The sequence below is a fragment of the Lissotriton vulgaris genome, chromosome 6 (assembly GCF_964263255.1).
Source record: "Lissotriton vulgaris chromosome 6, aLisVul1.2, whole genome shotgun sequence".
Classification (NCBI taxonomy): Eukaryota; Metazoa; Chordata; class Amphibia; order Caudata; family Salamandridae; genus Lissotriton; species Lissotriton vulgaris.
Window position 1 is genome coordinate 1,497,136,315 of NC_141694.1, and position 25,665 is coordinate 1,497,161,979.

A 25,665-nucleotide genomic window follows, 5' to 3' on the forward strand; every position below is an offset into this window, starting at 1 on the left:
AATGTATGCATTGTCAGCATTCCGTCCATCATTTGTTTGCTTTAACACTTTCGCCCTAAGTGGGTTGGGTATGCCCAAACGTGGGTCCCTTGCTCACTGTGCCACTGAATTCAAGCTAGCCTGGCTGATGATGGGTGACATACCCTGAAGAACAAGTTACTTACCTTCTGTAACGCTTTTTCTGGTGGATACAGTATCTGCCTGTGGATTCCTCACCTTGTGAATATCCCCTGCGCCAGCAGCATTCGGAAATTTTTTGTAGCTCTCCACGCCAACGAGGACGACGCCACAGAAGCCCGGCTCCGCTCGATACTCCGCTGACGTCACAGGAGCCATAAGAGAGCCTCGTCGGCTTGATGACGTAAGTTCCGCCCTATTTTTCCGTGCCTTCGAGGCACACAGACGAACCGACACCAATATGTACAGTATACATAGTACACAGGATTTGAAACAATACACACAGTGTAAAAACAATTCAGAACACTTCCATTAAGTACAATTAAAGAATATCAATATTGTAGGTATACAAGGGTGTACATCGGGGAGGCGGGTGGGCCAGTGAGGAATCCACAAGCAGATACTGTATCCGCCAGAAAAAGCGTTACCGAAGGTAAGTAACTTGTTCTTCTCATGGATATATATCTGCCAGTGGATTCCTCACCTTGTGAATAGAGTCCCACAGCAGTCCCCACTCCCGGAGGAGGGTATCCACCCTTCTATCCCAAAAAGTACTGTAGGACAGAACTCGCAAAGTGACCATCCCTCCTCACCTCAGAATCTAAGCAGGAATTCTTCGCGAAGGTGTGGAGGGATGCCCAAGTTGCCGCTCTACAAATGTTCTCTACAGAAACACCTCTAGACAAAGCAGATGTTGAAGACTTCGCTCTAGTAGAGTGAGCTCTAATACCCTATGGAGGTTCCTTACCGGCCAAAGAGTAACAGATCTTGATGCACAAGATAATCCATCTTGAAAGAGTTTGCTTGTGCACGTATCTGCCTTACCTGCAGCCAGCAAAACCCACGAAGAGCTGGTCATCCACACAATAGTCTTTAGTCCTGTCGAGGTAAAAACTCACCACCCTCTTAGGGTCCAGGTGGTGAAGCAGCTCCTCCTCCTTGGAAGGGTGAGGGGGAGGATAGAAGGAAGGAAGGGTAATGGACTGCCCCAGATGGAAGGGAGCAACCACTTTACGCAGAAAAGCAGCCCTGGTCCTAAGAACCATTCTATCAGCATGAATAGTCAAGTATGGGGGTTTTGAACTCAGAGCTTGAAGCTCACTTACCCTCCTTGCTGAGGTAATGACAAGGAATACAATTTTTAAAGACAATAGCCTCAAGGGACACTTGTGTAAAGGCTCAAAAGGAGAACCCATATATATATATATTTACAACAAGGGGTGGTGAGGGACAGAGTCTCTGAATTAAGCAGAAAGCTCTCACCCAGTCAAGAGATCAGGGCTAGATCCAACACCGTTTTTTAGCTCACTGCACCATCCCAGTTTCAGAACCTGGCTGTATGCAAATTAGTCTGTTCCTGTCCCAGTGCATGATGGGTACAGGGCAAACCAAACTACAAAAGGCAATTCTTACACTGGGAAGGAAACAAGCTCCCAGGGACCGGTTTCTGGCATTACAGCCGTCTTCGGCCCGGTTTGCTTGAATCCTGATGGTGCAATGAGCAAGGGTCTCACATCTGAGAATACCCTTCCACGCTTAGGGTGGACAAAAATATTTACAACAAGGGGTGGTGAGGGACAGAGTCTCTGAATTAAGCAGAAAGCTCTCACCCAGTCAAGAGATCAGGGCTAGATCCAACACCGTTTTTTAGCTCACTGCACCATCCCAGTTTCAGAACCTGGCTGTATGCAAATTAGTCTGTTCCTGTCCCAGTGCATGATGGGAACAGGGCAAACCAAACTACAAAAGCCAATTCTTACACTGGGAAGGAAACCGGTCCCCGGTAGCTTGTCTCCTTTCTGGTAAAGAATTGGCTTGGTAGTTTAGTCTGCCCTGTTCCCATGATGCACTGGGCCAGGGACAGACTGATTTGCATATAGCCAGGTTCTGAGCTGGGATGGGGCAGTGAGATAAATAACGGTGATGGATCAAGCCCTGATCTTTGGACTGGGTAAGAGTGGTCTGTTTAACTCAGAAACTCTGTTCATCACCACCCCCTTTTCTAAATCAAAAGGAGAACCCATCAAGTAGGTTAAGACAAGATTTAAGTTGCATTGTGGCACAATAAACGGAGTGGGCGGATATTTGTTGGTAAGGCCCTTAATGAATCGTAACACAATAGGCGATTAAAACAAGGACGGCTGATCCGGCAAGCAAAGGAACACCGACAAAGACGATAAATAGCCCTTCACAGTAGCCACAGCAAAACCCAGCTGGGCTAAAGAAAGAGCAAACTGAAGGATATTGGATAAACAAGCTCTTAAGGAGTCAATAGACTTCTCTCCACACCATGAGACAAATTAGGACCACCTATAGGAATAAATAGACGTGGTGGAGTGTCGTCTGGCCGAAAGAATCACATCCACCACGTCAGGTGGGAGAGAGAGAAAATTCAGATTGCCCCGTTCAATCTCCAGGCATGAAGGTGTAAGCTCTGGAGGTGAGGGTGTAGAACCTGCCCCTGCGACTGTGAGAGGAGATCTACCTTGAGAGGGAGATGGAGCAGAGGGCCCGAGGAGATGTGGAGAAGATCTGTGTACCACACCCTTCTTGGCTTATCCGGAGCGATCAATATGACTTGGGCCCGGTCTTGGCGAATCTTCCTCAGAACCCGAGGAATCAAGGGTATAGGAGGAAACGCGTAAAGGAGTTGTAAGCCCCAACTCAACTGAAAAGCGTCCCCCAAAGCTCCCTGCATCAGATACTGGAGACTGCAGAATGATGGGCAGTGAGCGTTCTCGCGAGTGGCAAACAGGTCCACCTGAGGAGTTCCCCACATCCGAAAGACGTGATGAACCACCTCCGGATGAATCCTCCACTGGTGGTCTGCAGAGAACTGCTGACTGAGACTGTCTGCATGCACGTTCAGAACTCCGGCCAGATGATTTGCCATCAGAAAAATCTCTGCAGAAACAATGCGACCCCACTCTCCCCTGCTTGTTGACATACCACATCGCGGTAGTGTTGTCCGTCAGGACTTGCACCGACTGACAGCGAAGGGAAGGGAGGAAGGCCTTGAGCGCCAAATGAATTTCCCGCAACTCTAGAAGGTTGATGTGAAACAACCTTTCCTCTGGAGGCCAAAGTCCCTTGATCTACAGATCTCCCAGATGAGCACCCCCCTCTAAGGTAGATGCATCCGTTATCACTGTGGCAACCGATGGAGGAAGATGGAAGGGCTTTCCTTGAGACAGATTGCCCTCCACGCTCCACCAAGACATATCCGCTGCAGCTTCTCTGGAGATCCTCACAGACCCTGAGATCTCCGTTGTGCTGATACCACTGCCAGCGGAGGCACCACTGGAGCGCCCTCATGTGCCAGCGTGCATGGTTGACCAACAGAATACAGGAAGCAAACAGACCGAGCAGGCGAAGGACCTACAGGACTGGAACAACCACTCCATTGTAAAACAAGGGAGTCATTTCGTGTATGTCGAGAATCCTTTGAGGAGGTGGGAATACTCGACACACAGTAGTGTGCAGTACCGACCTTATGAACAGGTTGCGCTGAGAGGGCACCAGGTAAGACGAGGGCACCAGGTGAGACTTAGGCACGTTTATCGAAAAACCCAATTTGTACAACAGCTGGATTGTCACCTGCAAATGATGAAGCACCTTCTCTGACGACTCTGCTTTGCGCAGCTAGTTATCCAGATAGGGAAAAACTGGAATCCCTGATCTCCTGAGATGGGCTGCCACCACTGCCATCACCTTGGTAAAGACTCGAGGTGCAGTAGTAAGTCCAAACGGGAGAACCGCAAACTGATAATGTTGTAACCCTACCGTAAAACGGAGATACTTCCTGTGCGACTTCAGGATCGGGATATGAAAATACGCATCCTGCAAGTCGATCGACACCATCCAGTCCTCTTGTTTCAGCGCTTGAAGAACCTGCGCAAGGGTGAGCAACTTGAACTTCTCCTGCTTCAGAAAAAGGTTCAAGATCCTGAGATCCAGGATTGGACGCAGTCTGCCATCATTCTTGAAAATCAGGAAATACAGTGAGTAGCATCCCTGACCCCTGTCCAGCTCTGGCAGCACCTCTATCGCACCTTTTTTCAGTAAAGTTAGGACTTCCTCCTGGAGGAGAGGAAGATTGTCCTCTGAGCAAGCCCATTGGCAAGGAGGGTAATTTGGAGGGAATTCCCGAAAGGGAATGGCATACCCATTCTCCACAAGATTGAGAACCCAAAGGTCTGAAGTGACCGATTCACAGCCGGCCCCCCACAGGACCAACATGATCCAGAATGGTGGATCTAGGGCTGCTTTGCTGAGGTAAGAGGAGGAGAGGTAGAGGAAGAGGAGGAGGAGGGCTGACGGCCTCATGGGCAAACTTTGTTTATGCCCCTGTAGGATTTGTACAAGGTGTTTTGTTACTGCTGTTGAGGTTGTCTATATGTCCGAAAGGACAACTTCCCAAATCCTCTGTATCTCCTGAAGGACGAGCCTCTAGTTTGAGCTTGAAGACCAAGAGATTTGGCTGTTGCCTTGCTGTCTTTAAACCTCTCTAAAGAAGCATCCGCCTTTTTCCCAAAAAGTCCTGAACCATCAAACGGTAGGTCTAAAAGCGTAGCTTGAACATCAGCCGAGAACTCCGAGAACTTCAGCCATGCAGTCCTTCTTGTAGCCACAGAAGATCCCATGATTCTGGCGACAGAGTCAGCAGTGTCTAATCCACTTTGTATCACCTGACGTGCAGCTGCCTGAGTATCATGTAACACTTCCTCAAAATTCTATCTATCCTCCTCGGACAACTTAGGTGCGAGCTGTTTAGCCGAATCCATTAAAGCATGGATAGATCTACCCATAAGACAGGTGGCATTAGTTGACTTTAGTGCCATGCTTGCCGAAGAGAATACTTTCTTGGTAGATTGGTCAAGTTTCTTAGACTCTCTATCCGCCAGAACTTGAGGAAACGCACCTGAAGATCTTTTTGAACAGGCAGCCTGAACAACAAGGCTCTCAGGAGAAGGATGGGAAGGTAAAAAAACAGGATCCCCTGGAGCCACCCTGTATCTCCGTGCAATGGTTTTGGAAACTGCAGGAGCTGAAAAAGGCTTGCGCCAAACTTTCATCACAGGGTCAGTGATTGCCTCATTGAATGGCAGTAGAGGTTCAATAACAGAAGAAGGTGAATGAAGAACTTCTGTTAAAATGTTCGACTTAAACTCTGTAGTGGGAAGCTGAAGATCCGAAAGTTCTGCTGCCTTTTTGAGCACTGTGTGATAAGGAACCACATCCTTGGAAGGAGCATCAGATGCAGGCGAAAGTTCCCACTCTGGAGAGGTAGCAAGGCCACTTGCTTTCCTTAACTCAGCAAAATATTCATCTGAGTCCTGAACCTCACCTTCCTCCATCTCCTCTAACTGATACCTCTGTTCTTTTATAACCCTCTGGGCTTCTCTCCTAGATTTTATTCTAGGTGCAGGCGTCAATGGAGCCAGGACCGACTCCGTCGGATTCGGAGCCGGCGTAGTGCACAGATCCGACAGCGCAGCCTGCGCCGAACGAGGTTGAATAGAAGGCGCCGGAGAATTTGGAAGCGGTGTCGATGTTCTCGGCGCCACAAAATTTCAAACCGGCGCTGCCGGAAGAAAAGGCATGAAAGGGGCCTGGGCATAGGCCTGAGTAACCCCCAAATTAAAAGCTAATGGACCCATGGGACCCGAAGGTGCACCAAAGGGGTATATAGCCCTGTTGAAGACTCCGTACATAGCATTGAGATAATACGATGGATCTTGACCCGGACCTGGAAAGGGAGGATAGGTCCCCGGGACTGAATCTGAGGCAGGTGTTACAGTGTTCGGGCCAGCCGGCACCGACAGCAGAACTAATGGAGTTGCCTGCTCCTCCCGTACAGGAATCTCTTCTTCTGGAACCGGAGAATGAACCGAAGTCAGTGAGGGAACCTGCGTCTGAGATCGAGGTGGAGAAGCTGCAGGCGAAGCCGATTTTTCAGGAGAAGCTGGATTCGAGGGAGAAGCAGACACGAAGTCCTTATGGAGTCGTCGTGATGGAGAGGTCGACTTCGGCGCCGCTTCTTTATCAGAATGACGTCTTGACGAACGCCTCTTCTTCTTCTTGTGCTTCTTAGCCCTCGAAGCATGCCCCGATGTCGACTTCGAGCCTGACCTGGAGCGCGACTTTGACCTTCTCCTACCTCTTTTTTCCTTTCTCATCTTCGCCGTTAAGAGCTTTGCTTCCCTCTCCTTCAGTGCCTTCGGATTCATTTTCCTGCAGCAGGCACATCCCTCGACGTTGTGATCTGACGATAAACACCAAACACAGTCCTCGTGTGGATCAGTAATGGACATATGTCCTCCGCACTCCCTGCAGGGTTTAAACCCGGACTTCCTCGACGACATCCTTGAAAGGAAACAAGAGGAAGCACAGGAATTTAGCCAGAAACACAAAGTAGCAAGTGAAACTACGGAGAGTCCTAGAAAAACCGATAGCGTCGACAGTACAGAAAGAAGGGAACTGACGTTATCACGCCGACCAGGCTCTCTTATGGCTCCAGTGACGTCAGCGGAGTCGCAAGCGGAGCCGGGCTTCTGTGAAGTCATCCTCGTCGGCGTGGAGAGCTACAAAATATTTCTGAATGCTGCTGGCGCAGGGGATATTCACAAGGTGAGGAATCCACTGGCAGATGTATCCATCAGAAACTAGTCCCATGATGCTTGTTTCCCATCCAGGGAGGACCAAGCCAGGCAGTTCGGTCTGGACTGATCCCATGGGGCACAGGGTCAAGACTGATTTGCATATGGCTGGGTCCAAACTAGGGTGGTGTAGTAGGAAAAAGAACAATGGATTGAACCCAGATCTTTTGACTGGGGGAAATTGTTTGCATTATCAGCATTCCATCCATCATTTGTTTGCTGCAAAGATACAGCATTGCCCCCTTGAAGGCCTCAATCTGCTTCAGAATCATTGATGGCAATGGAAAGTCAGGGTGCATCAGCTCAAACTGTGGCATGAGAAAGGAGACGGACTATGGAAGCAAAGTCCGGTAGATGCAACACCACCTGCATGACCTCTTCCTGGGACGGGAGCAGTGGAGAGGAGTCAACTCACACTTAGGTTTTTTGTGTTTGCCTCGAGTCTGGTCTTTCACCTTCATCTTGGACTTATCCGAGGACAATAAACAAGACCAAGACTTGGGTGGTGTAGTACAACTTTGCTTCATGCTACTTGTTATCATTTGGAGCATCAGGGAGCACTGATCACAGGACTTCGATTCATGCTAGAAGCCTAAGCATCAAACACATACATCTGTGGATCTGCTGCCGACATCTACATCCTGCAGGCACAGCATGGGTTGAAGCCTATAGTGTTTGGAGGGAACATTTTACTTAAAACTCTCATTTGTTGAACATATCTGGTTGTCAGTGAACATCGCTGAAAAGGTCATGAGCAGAGCTCAACACTTAGAATGGTGTGCGAAAAAGGAACTGACATTACCTTACTGTCTGGGCTGCTGCAGCCAAATGCTCATGCCATCATGCCAGCTGATTTTACTAGCTGAAAATAAATCTAAAAAAAGTTGTCTCTTAACATTCCAACTCCAAATCTAATTATCTTGACAATACAGTTGAGGTCAATACTGACTGCAACTGTATTGTCAATATTATTGCAGGTCCATATTAAAACTTCAACATTGAGACTTGTCACCTTGCTTGGAGGTGGCATTATTTATCACTACTGAAACTGGAATCCCTTGCATTTTAATGAGAAACCTGTCAATGACAATTTGGTAGCCCGGAACACCAGCAAAAGGATGTGGAGTTATCTCTTGTTCACTGGCCACTTCCATTCCTATCTTAAAAATGCATTACCCACCCTGTGAGGAGGTATCCATCCTTTCAAAAGCATAATCTCTAATCAGGAACTCATCCTGCATTATTCTAATCAGATATTGACAATCATTGTGCTTCACATTGCAAAGATCCACCCAGCCCGTGCTGTAGTCTGCAGATCCTATTTGACCATATGTGGTTTTGGACAGTTTGCACTGCAGTTCTGCTAGTAAGGGAAACATCGATCAATGTCTATAATAGGAAAAGTTCCATGCCCAGAAATGGCTTCAGGGGTAAAGAACTGGCAGGTTGTGAAGGCAGTCAAGGGAACCAGAGACTTGGTCCTGCCCAGCTTTATCCTACTTTATGGAGAAAGATCTGTAGTAGCATTGTCGTCTAACTTGAGCAAATGACTCTCCAAGGGGAGGTGTTCTGGAGAGAGGGTGACAGCCTAGTGCTATAAATGGGTCCTGATGAAGTTCCTGCAGTGGCATAGCCCTGATGCACACCCACATGAAATGCAGATGGTGCGCTGAAAACTGTTGGGACTGTGTGGCCAGACAGAGCAGAACAAATAATAGCACTAATCTGGTGAAAAACATCTGGACACAACTGTGATGCTAAGGTGCATGGTGGAGATGAACTCCTCTATTAGAAGGGTGCTGATGGCTTCTGGGATTGTGCTGGATTAGGAAGGTGGGTACTGCATTCCTTCAATTCAAGATTCAAGGCTGTACTGGCTTTGCTTTAGAACGAGGAAACCAGCAATAGACCTGGGCTTGTGAAGTAATGTGAGGCATGTGTTTAATATGTGTTTTTGAGGAAGTAAAGAAGTTGCATTTCAAAGTGTTAACTATATAGCTCAAATTTTGGGAAACAAAAAGTTACCTTAAGCAGCAATCTTTTCTGGTGGGTAACTGCATATTCCTGACCTCGTGAATCCCTTCTGGCACTAGACTGAATCCCAGAAACTCAGTTGCTTTATCGTGCCAACAGGCTCCGATCTAGGTTCCAAGTCCTCGACTGAAGCAGCTTGTGTGGGAAGAATAAAGTAGAAAAAGAATGTGTAGAAAGAGCTTGCAGCTTGGTGATGCTGCAAACATTTGTAACTGCAATAATAAGACCTAAGGAAGACCACATTCAATGTAAGAAGTCTCATGGAATAACTGTGCCTAGACTCAAACACTGAAACAATCTAAAAGTGAGCGCCACAATAAGGTCCCACTAGGAGATGATAAATCCGAAGTAGGGATCACATGGGTCAAACCCAATGGGTGGCTTGAAAAAGGAAGGCTGATCTGGTGAATAAAGAAAAGCTAACAAAGCAGACCAATTTTCCTTTACAATGCCCAAAGGAAAGCATGGTAATAAAGCCGTTAGAAGGTACATTCTACTGTCAGAACCCCACCTCACAAAAAGTGACCGGGGGCCAAAATAAACAGAGCTAATGGACATGGTGATGGATCACAAGGATGACATCTACTGCTTCAGAAAGCAAGTCGAAAACACTGATTGCCCTGTTCAATTTCCAGTCATTTGCGGTCAGTCATGTAATGCATATTCAAGTCTGACTGCACATTCACGTAACTTGCCAAATGGTTCAGGGACAGAGAGACATTATGAACCAGTGCCCAACACAGCTCTGCTTTATGTACTACATGCTGATCATATTGCCTCTGAGGACCTGAACAGCCCAACTGCCGACTGAGAGCAGGAACGCCATGAACACCCACTGTTGGTCACAGGTTACAAATCTCCATGGCGCTGAGATGGTGGTTCCAGCCTAAGGATGAGGCATGAATCACATCTGTAGTCACTGCGAGTGGAGGGCATGAGGGCTTTCCGCAAGTTAGATGTTCTAACACCCCCCACCACTGCAGGTCCTGAGCTACACCTGGGGAAATCCCAATCCTGTCCTTCAGTATACTCCAGTACTGAGCACATTAAAAATTAAGGCAACATCAAAGAGCTTGCATGTGTCTCCAGCAATGGAGGCAGCAGAATACAGGCGGCCACAAATCCCTGCTGCAGTACTGTCAGAGACTAACACTTGTTCATTATATTGGTATCATAGCATTATGTGATTCGCTGAGGACAAGGAAAAGCTCTCAGGGAGACCGTGTCCAAAACCACTTCTACAATAGGCAAACACTGCATGGGCTAGAGGTGAGACCTGGGGAATTTGACTGAAAACCCCAGATAGAAGACCATGGAGACTGACTCTGTTGATGGACTGACATCAGCTTGAATGACCTCGGCTTCAACAGCCAGTCATTGAGATATGTTAATATGTATGCCCTAACCACTGACATGACCATTGCAAAGACTTGAGGAACCAATGTCTAGCCAAAAGGAAGCAACGCAACCAGACAGTAAGTACAGCACACCACAAAGCAGTGGGTACATCCTGTATGAATGCAAGCCCACAATATGAAAATACAGGTACTGAAGATTAAGTGTCCCCGTCACAGCCTCAGATTCCTGGAAATATAGGCAAGAAAGCTCATTCTGAAAGAGCATTCTGAATTTCTGCTTCATAGAGGAGTTCAGGGCAGAAAGACTTGAAATGAGGCAAAGGTCCCATTACTTTCTCAGGGTAAAAATCTAACAGAAGTAGAACTCCTTCTTTCACGCTCTGCAAGATTCATCAGATAATCCACCAGGGAGTCACAAAGTGGGATACCCACCCACCAGAGGATGCTCACTTGCAGTAAGCCTTTTATGGTGCAGGAAGGAGAGAAGGTAGGCTGTTTGGTGTTGTGCATTCCTACCCTTGGTACCACCATGTTCTCTGAAGCCATGAGGAAACTGATGTAGCTGGTAGGTATGCAGGAATGGCTGGTGCTTTTGGTAGGACTGGCCCTATGAAAACCCATGAGCTTCTTATATTGTTGGTGAAACTGGTGTGCAGATGACAAAAGTTCAAAAGTGCAGTCCATATTGCAGGCCTGCTTACAGCACTCCAGAGCAGAGTCTGCCGTCTTCTGGCGAGATGGGAGTGGTCATAAGGCATAATCATAAGATCGCATATCACGTCACCAGAAAGACTAATGGAACATATCCAAGCATGTCTGTGGATAGCAAAAGAAATATCCATCAATTGAGCTACAGAATAATTGGTGTAAAGTTCCAGATGCAGAACTTAATCCCAGTCATTATGCACCACCTATCAAAGTGCATCCATATGTGATCTGGAAAACCACCAATTGGGCAATCTACCAGAGCGCACAGAAAAGGTGTGCCAACAAGCATGTGGCATCAGGAGAACCCACAGGTACGTTCACAGAGGAAACCATCTTTCTTATAGCATCTGAACATCTGCGCATATTAACAAGGCAAGTACTCACACATGAGATCAGCAATAAATGGACTTTCTACTTAGCTTTGGCCACAATAGCCTTAGTTTCCTGAAAGGGTGTATTCTAATTAGTGTTGGTACCACAGTGTTGATGTCAATGCCAGCACTCGTGCCACAGCAATTGGCAAAGCCTTTAAACTGTTGGAGGTGCCTTCAAAGCAGAGTGAGCTTTAAGGCTATTCCCATCAGGGTTGACCAGTGTCAGGGCTGGCGCTGCAAGCAGAGTGCTGGTCAGAGGTCAATGAGGCTGGAGTGTGCACCAGAGGGAGCTGGAACAGAGTGGAATATCTGGAACATGGTCAGAGTGTAGGCTGCAACCTGTTGAGGATGGCTATCAGTGCAAAGAATTGTGGAGACAACTTTTCCAATATTGAAATAGGCTCTGAAGACAAGATTGAGGCTGGAGTCCGGGAACACTGTATCTGACTTGAAAACATCTCATTAGAACAGATATAACGCTAAGAGTTGAAGGACTCACTCATGCAGTGTTTCCTGTGCTTCCTAAGGAGAATTTCTCCTTCGAGTACTCTCACTTCAATAACGTACTTCTGGAAGAAGAGACAGAGTGGGGAGGAAAGGGAAGGAGCTGGGAGTAAATGGAAATAAGGTGCAGATGTCATCTAGGAGAGTGGTGTTGTGGTAGGACTCAGAGTTGAGAATGGAGGCATGTGGTACTTGAGAGCTACTGCGAGAGGTTTCATGGTCCAGTCAGGCATCTGAAGAGATTTACAAAGTGAAGACTCTGTGGGCAGAATACTCCATCAGAAAAAGCATTTAGTTTCCATATATAACTGATATAACTGTCCTGAAATGTAATTCCAATCGTGTTTGAAGGTTTCAAAATCTTTATATTGCCAGATTCTCATATCACACATACGTGGTTCAGAAACTGAGTAAATCCTTGGACAGCATCAAACAAGAGCCAAAAGACATAAAACAGCAAATAGTTTATCATAATATGCACATCAACAATGAAAATGTTTAAGCATAACCTGAAGCTTGGCATTCTGAGTTTGAAGGATTGTACTTTGTTCCTGTAGAGAAATAGTCTGCTTCTGAAGTGCAAGGATCTGAGATTGCAGATTATTGTTCTGGGTTTCAAGTTGTTTCATTTGAGTCTTCAGTGACTGTTTCTCTGCCTGTAGTGTAGCATTCTTAAAACATACACAGAAGATAGAATATATTAGCTGCATGCTGCAGTTAATAACAAAGAGCAATAAAACAAATAATTTGGTACTATACTCTTCAAATGGTGTAATAACAAAATGTAATGTAGAATGTGTTATCACAGAACAAAAAATAAGCTGAAGAGACGTTACACACAAACAACCACTTGCCTCATGGAAGGCCTACTTCACACAAAAAATATAAACATTATTGAAATCTTTGGCTGAAGCATAAAAATTAGGATGGCAAGGACTGATTTAGGAGTGAGTGGAAAAAGCTTAGCCTTGCCTAAAATCCAGATGCTGGATGCATTCATATGGGTCAAAAGCACAGGACTGGATGCTTGAATCGATCATGAACCCATTGATGCCACCAGATCGATACTCAAATATGAGATTTCAGTCAGAAAGCAACCTATGAAAACACAACAGTTTTTTCTTCTTTCTCACAGAAAGATGAGTAACAGGAGATGTATGCTGGTCCAGCTGCAGTACATGATTGGATGATGCAATACTGGAGTGGTGATGACCACTTGATATAAGAAAGTGTCTGAATAGAGAACAGTGACCATAACTGGGAGGGAAGAAATGGCTCACTGACCACCACCATTACCTGGACGAGGGCCTGTAGCCAATAGACTGCTGATGAGATACTGGGTCTTGGCCACTGAAAGGTGAGAAAAGCAGAAACAAAGTGCATCGTAAAGGGCCAAGCTGGGGGTACAGCTGAACTTGTCCCTGTGTGATGCCTGTCAAAGAAGGAGCTGGAATGACTAAAAACCATGAGTTACATAGAAGTCAGCGGATCAATTTAGTTACACTCCCCTAAGCCCTGGGAGTATGGGCTACGACAGTGACCTGCAAACAGCTGAAAGACACCTCGGAGGGGCATAGGCACTTAAGTTGATTAGTCTGGGGCTGCATTTTTCTACCTGGACTGAGTATGCACCTTTCTGGCTTCCTGTCTTGATTCCTTTGCCCAGTCAAGTTCTCTCCAGTGATGGATATTATTAAATCTAAGGGACTGATGCAGCAAACATGATACACTTAAGATTTAAGACTGCATAACAACTCCTCAGGTTGCTGTACAGTGAGGCGCACACAAGCCATCCAATCCCTCGACCCAAGACAGGTTTTGCAGAGATCACTGGTACACGGTTGGTACAGTAAAAGGGCAGTATCTGGAACACACAGAGCTTGAGAGATGACCAAGGCTGGCCAGAGTGAATTTATGGGGCTCTGTTCTGTATGAAAGATTGATCAGGAGACTCCCCCAATGTGTCTTACCCTGTCTTGAAGAACTAAAGGAAGGCCTTGAGCTACTTATCTTCCTCCTGCTACCACTGAAACTAAGGGCCTGACTACAATAATAATGGGACCACCACCGACAGCCCGCTGGTGGCTGTCACCCCGCCATCGTGAATATCAGCTGCGGCCGCTGCAGGTAAGAGCAGTGGGGCAGGTGGGGGATTTCGAGAGACGATCACGAGGGAAAATGAAATAAATAATTCATTTTCCCTCGTGGTTGTCTCTCGAAATCCACCCTCACCTGGCCCCACCGCTCTTACTTGCGGCAGCCGAGGCGGGTAATAATGTTTTCGGCCTGTCACATTAGGATAGCGAGCGGATGGGTGGCAGTCAGAGAGACCGACTGCTACAGATTCAACGGGCTCAAGGAGCCTGTTGTAACCCCGGAAGGAAATCCAATCCCTACAATGGTGGCAGTGCCTACCAGGCACCGCTGTACGGATTATGATGTCCTTCCCCGCCAGCCGTTTCATGGCGGTTTACCTGCTACATATCCCTGCACCATGTGGCAAGCACCGCATGGTGCAGGGATATGCTGAAAGTCTATATTTTGCTCTGCGGTATGTGCTGCAGCCCGCAGCACATGCCGCAATACAAAAGATACACTTTGCGAGCCGTGAAGGCGGTCACATTGTGATATCATTGGCGGGACCACCAGCAGCAAGTCAGGCGGTCCCATCTCTGATATGATGGCAGTCGGACGCAAGTCTGACCGTCATCATAATCAGGCTCCTAATTATTTATCACATGGGCAACTACACCTGCACAGAAGGAAAAAACACTTCTCCCCATAAATACCATAATCGGTTTTAACAGTTTTAAACATATTCAAGCACAATTTCTGAAAATCACAGTTAAATCTTTCCATGAAAAAAGATAAGTTCTAGACATTAAAGTTATTTTGATTTGTGGTGACTTACGCACCATGACACAGTGTGATCACAAAGAAGGGTATGGTTGGGTGGCTGGAATTGTAGTTAGTAATGTGTTGTCCTATATATCCAGGGTGATACACAGGAAGAACATGTTGAAATAAAGTATGGAAAAAGCTGAAGAGCAGGAACACTAGCCAAGTGCCAATCGTAACAGAAAAGAAGGGAAGAACATGGGAGATCTACTAGCAGATTGGATCAAAAGAAATGTAATATTCAAGGGTTCATCACTCATCTTTTCAAAAGTAACAACCCACAAGGCTCTGAAATGTAACACCTCACTGTACACCCTAAGCAGGTCAGCTTTAACTGCTGCATTTCAGGGACAGAGACACAATCTTGCTGTTCTGTAGCAGTCTTTTCCTCACTCGCCAACGTTAAGTTGGCAAGCGCGAGCAAGGAAAATCCAATGCTAGACCACCTCCCAGCAAGATTTCTCAAAGCAGATGGTCGCTAACGCTTGTTTAAGAAATCTTCTGTTCGCGTTGAGGAAGCTGCTGCTTGAGTAGAACTTCTACTTGTGCGGCAGAAAGAAGCAGGGCTCTCTTGTGCTGCACGTGGTGCAGTTCACATGATTTTACAATGTGGCACAAACACCTGGCACAAAAATTCAGCGTAAATGTGTGACGAAACACACTCAGCCTCTTGCGAAACTTCATGTAGTGTAGCGCAAGTTTTTTTTTCATTTTGCGGAGTACCGCCTAGAGAAACTCTGCCCAGGCTACTTTACTCCGAAACAGCTGAGTGAGTTGTATCTGTTTCAATGTTCTGCTGTTCATGAACGCAGACCTCATTCTCCAGGTAGATGCATTTTCTTTGACTATGAGTTGATCTTTGTAATTTTGGGAGAGAAGAAAAAAGTTTGTTACCCCAAACTGAAGTTCTTCAGTGTTGTTATTTTTCGTAGATTCACATGCTTGAATCATCCTCGTTCTGGAACTGGGAGTCCCAAGGTAGATATAAAGATACCAATACTGGAGGACTTCCGTTACAGTAACTTATTTCTTCTGTAGTATTGGATCTTTCATTGATTTACATGCTTGAATCAGAATAGCAAGCAGTAAACAGTAATGTAATTAGTTATTAAAAGCTGTAGGGGGGAAATAGCTAACTAGTCTTCCCTTATTGGACTAAATAATTCAGGAGTGCTTGACCTACTATAGGCAGTAGTGCAGCCTAAATGCATGTGAATTTTCCTATTCTCTTCTCTACATATGTCAGCGAGGGATACACCAGCAAAGAGTGCTGTAGACATAGACACACTTCCTACAGAATAAGCTTTAACATTCCCTTGTAAGGGGTGACCTTCTTCTTTATGACAAAACATTATTGCCAAAGACACCCAAAGAGCTAATACTCAGTTTTGACAGTGGTTGTCCTTTCAAGTGTGACCATAATCTATGAGTAACTGATCAGGCTTTCAGATTTTTAGTTTTCTCATTGTAAAATTTTGAACATCATTTGATCTAATGAGTGAAGTGTTTTTTCAGCTGCATTAATTGGATATTATAAAATGTTTTTTAGGAATACTGGTTCATTCAGATAACAATCTGATGGTACTTTAGGTATGAAACATAAATTAGTTCTCAAGATAACTCTTATCTTCTTCAAATTGAAAGAAAGGCTCTTTTATTGTGAATCTCTCCAATTCTTCTGTCTGAAGTTAGAACTAACAAAAGCTCTACTTTCCAGTTCTGCCCTCTGCATGGGTTCAAAGTCTTTCTTTATTAATTGAACCAATACTGTACTCAGACTTCACGAAGGAAGGGATGTCTTATTGGAGGAAATACTACTACCTTACAGTCTTGTGGAATGTCTAATAAATGGAAATTATTGAAATCAGGAACCAGGTTGACAAACTGAGAGCGTAGGGGTCCAGGTGGAGACTTTTTATATTGTGAAAAGACAGTAGGGGCCAGATGTAGGTAACCAAATACCGGTCGGTAACGGACGAAAATACCGAATTTCAGCCGTTACCGACCGACATTTGAGATGTAGGGGACAGAAAATCGGCAGAATCAGTAAATTTACCGAATCGGTAAATTTACCGAATCGGTAAAGTTTCCGAATCGGTAAATTTACCGAATCGGTAAATTTACCGATTCGGTAAATAAAAAATGGTAAAAATGAAGTTTGAGATGTAGGTAACCTCAAAAATACCGAATTTGCATGAAATTCGGTATTTAAGAGTCGGTATTTACCATGGATTGATATCAGGTGGTAACCAGGTGCAGGCCATAAAAAAGGGCCCAAAATGCAACAGTTTGACCAGAATGGCGGTATTCTATGTGATTGCGAGGCGGCTACGGATCCAGGCAGAAGGAGAGAGGGAATGGAGAAGAGAGGAGCAGGTGTACAGGCAGAGGATCACCATATTCCAACAGGCTGAGGCAGAGATCCTCCAAATGTACAGGCTAGACCCCCAAACCATCCTGGAGCTAATCAGGGACCTCCACCCACTGTTGGAGCACCCAACCCCAAGGGCCTATGCCATCCCACCCCATGTGTAGGTGCTCTGTAGCCTACACCTGCTTGCCTCTGGGAGCTACCAGAGTGTCATTGCATCGATAGGTGGGGTGTCCCAGAGCTGCCTGTCCCGGTTTTTCAGAACATTTCTGGACGCCATGTTGCAGAGAATGCATTTTTATATCAGCTTCCCTGCAACGCACGCTGAACTGGTCAGGACCAAGACTGACTTTTATCAGATGGCGCATTTTCCCAATGTCATTGGGTGCATTGATGGTACCCACATCCCAATGTGCCCACCTGCTGCCACAGAGTACATTTATCGAAACAGGAAATCCACACACACCATAAATGTACAGGTAATCTGTGATTCCAAATTTATCATCACAGACATAGTTGCCAAGTTTCCTGGGAGTACCCACGACTTCTACATCTTTCAGAATAGTGGCATCTACTCACGGCTGACAGCGGAGGAATTTGGTGAAGGCTACTTGCTAGGTAATAGACTGTGTGAATCTCCCTTGATACATATTGCAGCTGTATGTTGAAATGTGTACATTAGTAATGTATTTCTATTCTTACAAATAGGAGACAGTGCATATGCCCTTCGGTCCTTCATCCTCACACCCTACCTCAACCCTTCAACACACAGCCAGAGGAGGTACAACAGGGCACCCAAATCCACCGGAACATTGTAGACCGCACCTTTGGGCTGTGGAAGAGCAGGTTTCGGTGCCTGCACAAGAGTGGAGGGGCACCCCAGTACACACCAGTGATCTGCTGCAAAATGATTGCAGCCTGTGCAATGTTGCACAACCTTGCAGTTAAGAAGGGCACTGAAGTGAAAATATCAGTTTTCGAGGACCAGGATGATGACCAAGCTCTGCCTGACCCACACACAGCTGGACATGCAACACCAACAGATGGCAGACACAGACGGGAAGAGATCACACGCAACTTTTTTTAAGTAAGTAAAGAGACACAGACAGGTGGAGTATGCAACCAACGTAGTCTAATTTAGTCACTACGCAGGTATCTAAGACACAAATGTGCAACACAAACTTTGAACTTTCAAAATTGTATGTCCTGGGTCACTTCCCCATGATAATAACGGTTTATTTGCGTCCACGCTTAGTAGTGGCAGATATATGTGGCTCACTGTGTTCGCTGGGCGTTTGGGCTGTAGCCTCACCTTGTCGCCTGCTGCTCCTCCTTGTCTCTACACCAAGGGGGCTTGCCATGCTGCTCCTACTTGTGCTCCCTTCACTCTCTGGCACATCAATAGTAGCAGTTTGTGCTGTTTGAGTATTAATTAGCGCCTCAAGAGCACCGGTCATCCTGGCTATGCCCCTTGTTACCTCATTGCTGTTTTGCGTCAAACACTCCTGACTGTTAATGCTTAGCCTGCATAGCAGGGATGTGGCTGTGGCCAGGTGGTGAATTACTTTGTTGTGTTGATGTGCACGCTGCTTCTCCTTGCGCCTTGATGCTATTTCTGTGTCCAGTTTGGTGCACATTAGCTGCACCGATTGTGTCATTTCATGTATCCCTGTAGCCATGTTCTTGTTCACTTCCACCAGTTCCCTGATGCCCTTACCTATTTCCTCCATATTGCTATTCAGGTTGCGCATTTGGCGTTGACAGGACATGATGGCCTTTCCCTGCATCCTCTGGATCTTCACCATGCTCCCCTCCAGGCCTTGGAACACACTGGACCCCTCCCCACGTGCACCTACACTCCTTCCTTGGACTCTGCGGCGGCTAGTGCTACTACCGACAACCTCTGCACTGGACTGCAGTGTGGCAGAGATATCATCTCTAGGCAAGGTGTGTGTGTCTTCCACCTCCATTTCACCAGCAGATGTATTCATTTCTATCAGTGGGGCAACGACATGCCTCCTGCTTGGTTGTGCTGCTGGTGTTTCTACATGCAGTGATGCTGGAATATCTGGTGAAGACATTAACAGAGGGGACTATGAACGTCGTGGGAATGCCTGCAAATCTTGAGTGATTTCAGGGTCTTGGGAAGGTGGCTGGCTACTCGGAACACCTGTATCCTGAGATGAACTGGGACCTGGCTCCTGACTTTCATCCCTCTCGGGTGCCGTGCCTTCAGTCTGCCGTGAGCGCCTTCTGGATGTGTGACCTGTGGACATATGAGCGTATATCAGCTAAGCGCAAATGTCTCACAGCCACTACAATTAAATATTTTTAAATTGCACAATGTACATGTTGCCTGCCCTTCATTATGTCTGCAATCATTTGCCTAACTTGGTGGTTGCTGTGCTGGATGACATGGTCTTTCATTAACTGACTACATGTACCATGATGCATTGCTACTGTATAGTGCTGGCACACCTGGACTGGGGTCACTTAGCTTCAAGGGGTGAGGGAAGGATGAGGGTGTGAGGGGGATTGCTGTGCATGCATCTTACCTTTTCTGCTTGCAGCTTTGGCTGAGCTGTTCTCTTCTCCCAGTCCGCAGACGCTTTCTGGCTCTAAGGTTGAGGCCACCATCTCCTCCACCAGTTTTCAATGCCTGTTGTGGTGGTCTGCCAATTTTTTTTTTGTGAGGCACCTCAGGTCATAGAACCTCTTTTTCAAGTCCTCTGTATCTCTGGTGGTCACTCCCACAGCATTCACTGTGTCCAGTATATCTAGCCAAATCTTCCTTTTGGCAGATTCAGCCACAGTGAGGGACTGCCTGCCAAACAGTTTGTGGTGCACCTTCACCATCTCCTCCACAAGGACCTGTAGCTCCATGCAGCTTTCTCTTCCTCTCTGGCTGCTCTGTGTCTTTGCTGGTCGCCATTTTACAGGTTTTAAACTGCACAAACTCTTTCTGCTGCTGCTCCCTGTCTCTCTGCTCCAACTGCCTCTCCAGAAGCTTCTAATTAGTTGCAGCTGCCTGTGTAGCCACTTCCTGGTAGGGAGGGGGAGGGTGGTAGCACCTGATTGGCTGTTTTCTTAAGATTCTCTTTTGCTTGCTTTCCGATTCGGAATTTACTGAATCGGTATTTACCGAATCGGTATTTACCGAATCGGTATTTCCCATTCATTCCTACGGGCCTTTTGGCCCATAGGAATGAATGGGAAATACCGATTCGGTAAATACTGATTCGGTAAATATCGATTCGGTAAATTCCGAAAGTCCGATTCCGAATTTTACCGAATTGGTAAAAAATACCGAATTTTTACCTACATCTCATTTACCGATTCATGAATACCGAAATTCGGTAGTTAAGAATCGGTAAATGAGATTTACCTACATCTGGCCCTAGATTCTGTGTTGGTTCCAACTGTATTTGTTGCTGCTCTGAAAAGAAAAGCAACTCAGTGAACTAATACTATCAGACCACCAAGGAGCTATGAGGATTATTCTACATGGCTCCCGTACAGAGGCAAGTCCCCAGGATCCAGGCAAGTGGTGCCTGCTGACGGAAAACTGGCATTTTTTGTTCTGATTGGTAGCATACAGGTCTAGTTTTGGTTGACCCCATAGTTGATATCCCTTTATTAATGGGGACTGATTTAGTTCCCATGCGTGACATTCTTTTGTTGTCATAAATGTTCTGCCTTTATCTGGATGCCATGTTCTATTGTCCAATTCCATATTTTTTGCGCTTCTTTAGACAATATAATGAATCATGTTCCTCCTTGTTTGTTGACATAATACGTGCTTGTTGTGTTATCTGTTTCTATCAACACTGATGAATTTCATATTTGAGGAAGGAAGAGCCCTAGTCGAATTGCCCTCAACTCCGGAATATTGACGTGCATCTTGGTTTCTTTGACCATCTGCAGCTGACTTGCAATTCCTGTAAGCGCATGCCCTAGCCTTCTAAAAAAAATTTCAAACAAGGGGTACCAGGCCACCAATTTCAGTACTGCTAATTAATACTGCAGATCCGAAATACAATGCAAAAAATCATTGTACTTTACTTTCATATTTGTATTGATTCAACTTCATTTCAAACAACTGTTCATTACTCTTGATACATAGGAGGAATACACATTTCATTCAGTATATAGTGCGAATCAAAATTGTATGAAAAACATTTTACAAAAACATATTATAATCAAAAACAAAGACAAAACAAGAGTACCTTATAGCTTTTGATGGGGTTCTTTTAAAGGCCCATCTTCTGTCCTAGAGTCTTCGTACATCTATTTCGATGACTCCCCATTTGTGTTCGTGTTTCCAGACACGGTCAACTTAGAACGTTTTGAATTCACCTTGTATGAAAGGTTCCTCTTCTACCAGATGAATTGTATCCTCATCTAAATTTGGGGCAGTATCATTTCTTTGCAGCTGTGTTCCTATGGCATAGATTCAGTCTTCTCTCACCAAAAGTGTATCCACTTTTGGTGAGAGAAGACTGAATCTATGCCAGAGGAACACAGGATGCAATTCATCTGGTAGAAGAGGAACCTTTCATACAAGGTGAATTCAAAACGTCCTAAGTTGACCGTGTCTGGAAACACGATGTACGAAGACTCCAGGACAGAAGATGGACCTTTAATTTAATTTCTAGGTTTGGTAAAGCGCAACAGCTACCCCAGCAATGGGGTGTCCCGGCGCTAGCAAACAAGCAAACTCCTACTGAACGGGGGAGGGAAGGCCAAGAACCCTAGGGAGCGGGGAAGAGGAGGGTCTTGATAGCTTTGCGAAAGACTGGGAGACAGTCTATGGAGCGGATGCTGGAGGGGAGATCGTTCCATAGTTTGGGCCCTAGGACACTAAAGGAGCGGCCACCAGTGCGACTAAGTCTGATTCTGGGGACTGTCAGAAGAAGTTGATTAGAGGAGCGAAGATCACGGCCAGGGACATAGAGTCGGGCCAGCTTTCGCAACAGAGGGGGATTTCCCTGTTTGACGATCTTGAAGATCGTGATAAGAGCTTTGAATTTCACTCTCTGTTCTACGGGCAGCCAGTGTAGTTTGCGGATGGTGGCTCTGGCTGAGCATCTACGTGGGAGACCGACCAGAGTTCTGGCCGCCGTGTTCTGGATACGTTAAAAGAACCCCATCAAATGCTATAAGGTACTCTTGGATTACACCATGGTCTAAAGCCCTGATGATAATCCCCCAATGCAGAAGGGGATTGGAAACGCGTCGGCACGTCTTTAATATTCTGCGAGGGACCAACATTGAATGGGACTCTAGTGAGGGTGTCATAATTAAAACATACCCCAAGAGCGAACTTTTAGAAAAAATAATTTTCCCCGCAGCTTGCCTGTCATACAGCCACATAGAATTTGAATTTTGGCAGGCAATTGTTGAAATGTTGGATTGGTGTAATTAATTGATGCAAATACAACAGTGTTTTGTCTTTGTTTTTGATTATAATATGTTTTTGTAAAATGTTTTTCATACAATTTTGATTCGCACAATATACTGAATTAAATGTGTATTCCTCCTATGCAGCAAGAGTAATGAACAGTTGTTTGAAATGAAGTTGAATCAATACAAATATGAAAGTAAAGTACAATGATTTTTTGCGTTGTATTTCGAATCTGCAGTATTAATTAGCAGTACTGAAATTGGTGGCCTGGTACCCCTTGTTTGAAAAAATGTATTAGACGTCCTGCCAGGCTCACAGAACGGACGAAACCCCTTTGGTTTAAACTAGCCTTCTAATAAGGCATCTGTTGTCATAACGAACTGATCCTCTTTCTACAGAAAAGACAGACCGACTAATGTGTTCTTGCAATGAACACGATGTGAGAGCTTGTTTCATTGGAGGGGTTATTCGTATCCAGTCTTGGAAAGAACCTGGGTTTTGCAAACACTGCCTTTCCAATGCTCATTGAAATGGCCTCATGTAAAGTTGGCAGTGTGGGATCAAATAACTGCAGAATTTTCTCATCCCTAAAAAGGACTTGAAGACTCTCACAGTGGAAGTTTATTCTTTCTGCAGGTGTGTCGCCATAGGTACTAAGCAACACAATCTCTTCTGTGAGAGAAGCGTATGTTTGTGTCCAGAACTCCTTTTAAAAATATAATCGTGTGTTGAGGATGCAAGGAAAATGTTTCACTGTTTAATTTAGGCAGAGATACTTGAATAGTCTTGTAGTGTTTCTTTAAGACTATGCTGTTTCCTTTGAAGTTCTTGCTTTGATTAGCCAAGCGTCTAAGTAAGAGAATACTTGGTAACCTGAGACAGGCACCTACTCATCGCATGCACGTGGTAAAGATTCTGGGAGCTGATTTGAGAATGAAAGATAGGACTTGGAATTGATAATAATGATTGGGTCCTTGGAATCTTAGGAATGATCAATCCCTGGGGTAATAAGGAATATTAAAGTATGTGTCCTTTAGGTCAACAAATATGACGTCTCAGTGTCATAGAAATTGTAGAACTTCCTGCAATGTTAACATAAGAAATGTTGTTTTTTCAAATATTCGTTGAGATGCCGAAGATCTAATATTGGTCTCCATTCTCCTGTCTGGATCTAATATTGGTCTCACTCTCCTGTCTTTTTCTTTATGAGGAAAATGTGAGCTATAAACCCCCACGTTCATTTATTCTTTGGGGGCCAGATCTATTGCTCTTTTTTCTTTAGCTTCAGGAACTCTAATGTATTTTTTGATTGTCTGGATTCCACTTTGTCCAGTAATTTTATTCAAGAACTCCCTTCTACCGCCAAGTCTTTGCAGAGGTTGAGTCCGCCCTAGCAGTACCATCTTACCAGGGTGGGGAGATGATGGTGATGATGAAGCATGACACTATTGTGTGTGCGAGACATCCTCTTCCATTGAGGATGACTTTCCCATTTTAACTGACCCTTGCTTAGTATAGCAGTAGTGGACTGACCTCTTCTATAATCTAAGTCATGGTCTTCCTCCAGAATCTCTGATCTTCTCTGCAGGCACCCTACTTTCATGTGATATATGAGTTGTTTGTGGGTGGGACGTCTGGATGCATTTTTCTCCACCTCTCTATATTGTGGTAATAGCTATATCTGGTATAATATGGGGGACAATCCAGCACTACCTTTACGTTTTAAATTAGTTTTCACTTTACTATTAACCAATACATGACTTTTTATTCTTTACATTTTACCATTTTGCGTTCATTGCTTATCTTATGACTGCCAAGCACGGAGAATAATCTAAGTGGGGGCCAGGTGGTACCTCACCTGGTCATATGCAAGCACTGCTAACGTGATATACAATAATTTATTTCAGTGTTCAAACACATTTAATGCATTTGACATGAAACGTTTTAATTATAAACCGATTACTTCAATCAAATTTTCATCACAAAATATCTGAAAAATCTCTTTTTTAGGTGTTCAAAATATTTTTTAGAATTGCATTAATGACATAAGTTTGTCATTAATGCAACTCCTACAACGAGAAGCCTTTTGGATAAAAAGGCTAAATTCTTCATCACCGACAGGGTTTAATGATGAATTTGAGATGTCTTGTTTTTTATAATGAGAATTGCATTACAATAATATGTTTACTTCCATGTACAATACAAAGATAAAGATACGCGATTCACATGTTTATCATCACACCACCGTGACTTGACGTCGTTCTGACTGACTGGGACGTTTTAGATTTCTTTTCAAGAAGGATATGGGCAGAATCTGAGATCACTAATAGCTTTATTGTATCCTTTACATGCTATTCAAAGATGGCGGCAATGATGGTATCATGGTCGAGTCGTCTTGCGTGAACTCGCGGTCGGATTTATTTAGTTTAAACTTCGAAAGTATCAGGCACAGGAGTCATGGTTCTACGCTGGGGAAGGTGATAACGCTTGTCTTCTAAGCGAGGCTTGAATTGCGAGCGCATAGTTTAAATTGTACGCGGAGGTTCAGTATGGTAAAGAGTATGATTTACGTTTTACAGAAACGTGGGCTGTTTTCGGCCGTCTAAACCCCAGAAGCATTTGTTATATGGATTCCTCATTCTCTGCGGGGGAAGGTGATACTGTTACATTAGTAAGTGAGGTTTGTTTAAGAACACATTGCTTAAATGCACGCAGAGGTTTAGGGTGGTAAACAATGTGATTTATGTTTTCAGAAACTATTTTTAACGAATTCGGCAGTTGGAAGCACCATGAGCTTCATGAAGTAGTTGAATGGTTTCGGTGAAGCCTGATTCTCCAAAGATAGAGGTATGGGTTTTTTCAAAACAAACAGGAGATTCTTTCAGCATCATGACAGAATTGGGTTTTTAACACACTGTAATTCCCTCTTGTACATAGGTCGAATATTGGTGAATCCAAATTGAAACACAGAGACTGTTTTACGTTTGTTGACGTAAGTGAGTTTAGTAATGTTCAGGTGATTGGCACTGGGACATGGTGTAACTAGACTGGAAAGGAACATTTTGACAGAATTTGACTCACTATTAGGGTGACTGTAGTAATGTAATGACTGACTTGAACACTGCTGTGAATATTGAACACATGAAAGCGCATATGTTTGATACTATGTAAATATATG

General features: G+C 45.0%; 1 protein-coding gene across 2 annotated transcripts in view; it reads right to left on the bottom strand.

The window, feature by feature from the left end:
• The window catches only part of CCDC88A (coiled-coil and HOOK domain protein 88A), an 865,879-nt gene that overhangs the window by 248,199 nt on the left and 592,015 nt on the right, over nucleotides 1-25,665 (bottom strand). For both annotated transcript variants that reach the window (XM_086927667.1, XM_086927666.1), the window contains exon 19: nucleotides 12,324-12,485. In XM_086927667.1, coding sequence (XP_086783793.1) covers nucleotides 12,324-12,485 — 162 coding nt within the window. The remainder of the gene's footprint in view (nucleotides 1-12,323; nucleotides 12,486-25,665) is intronic.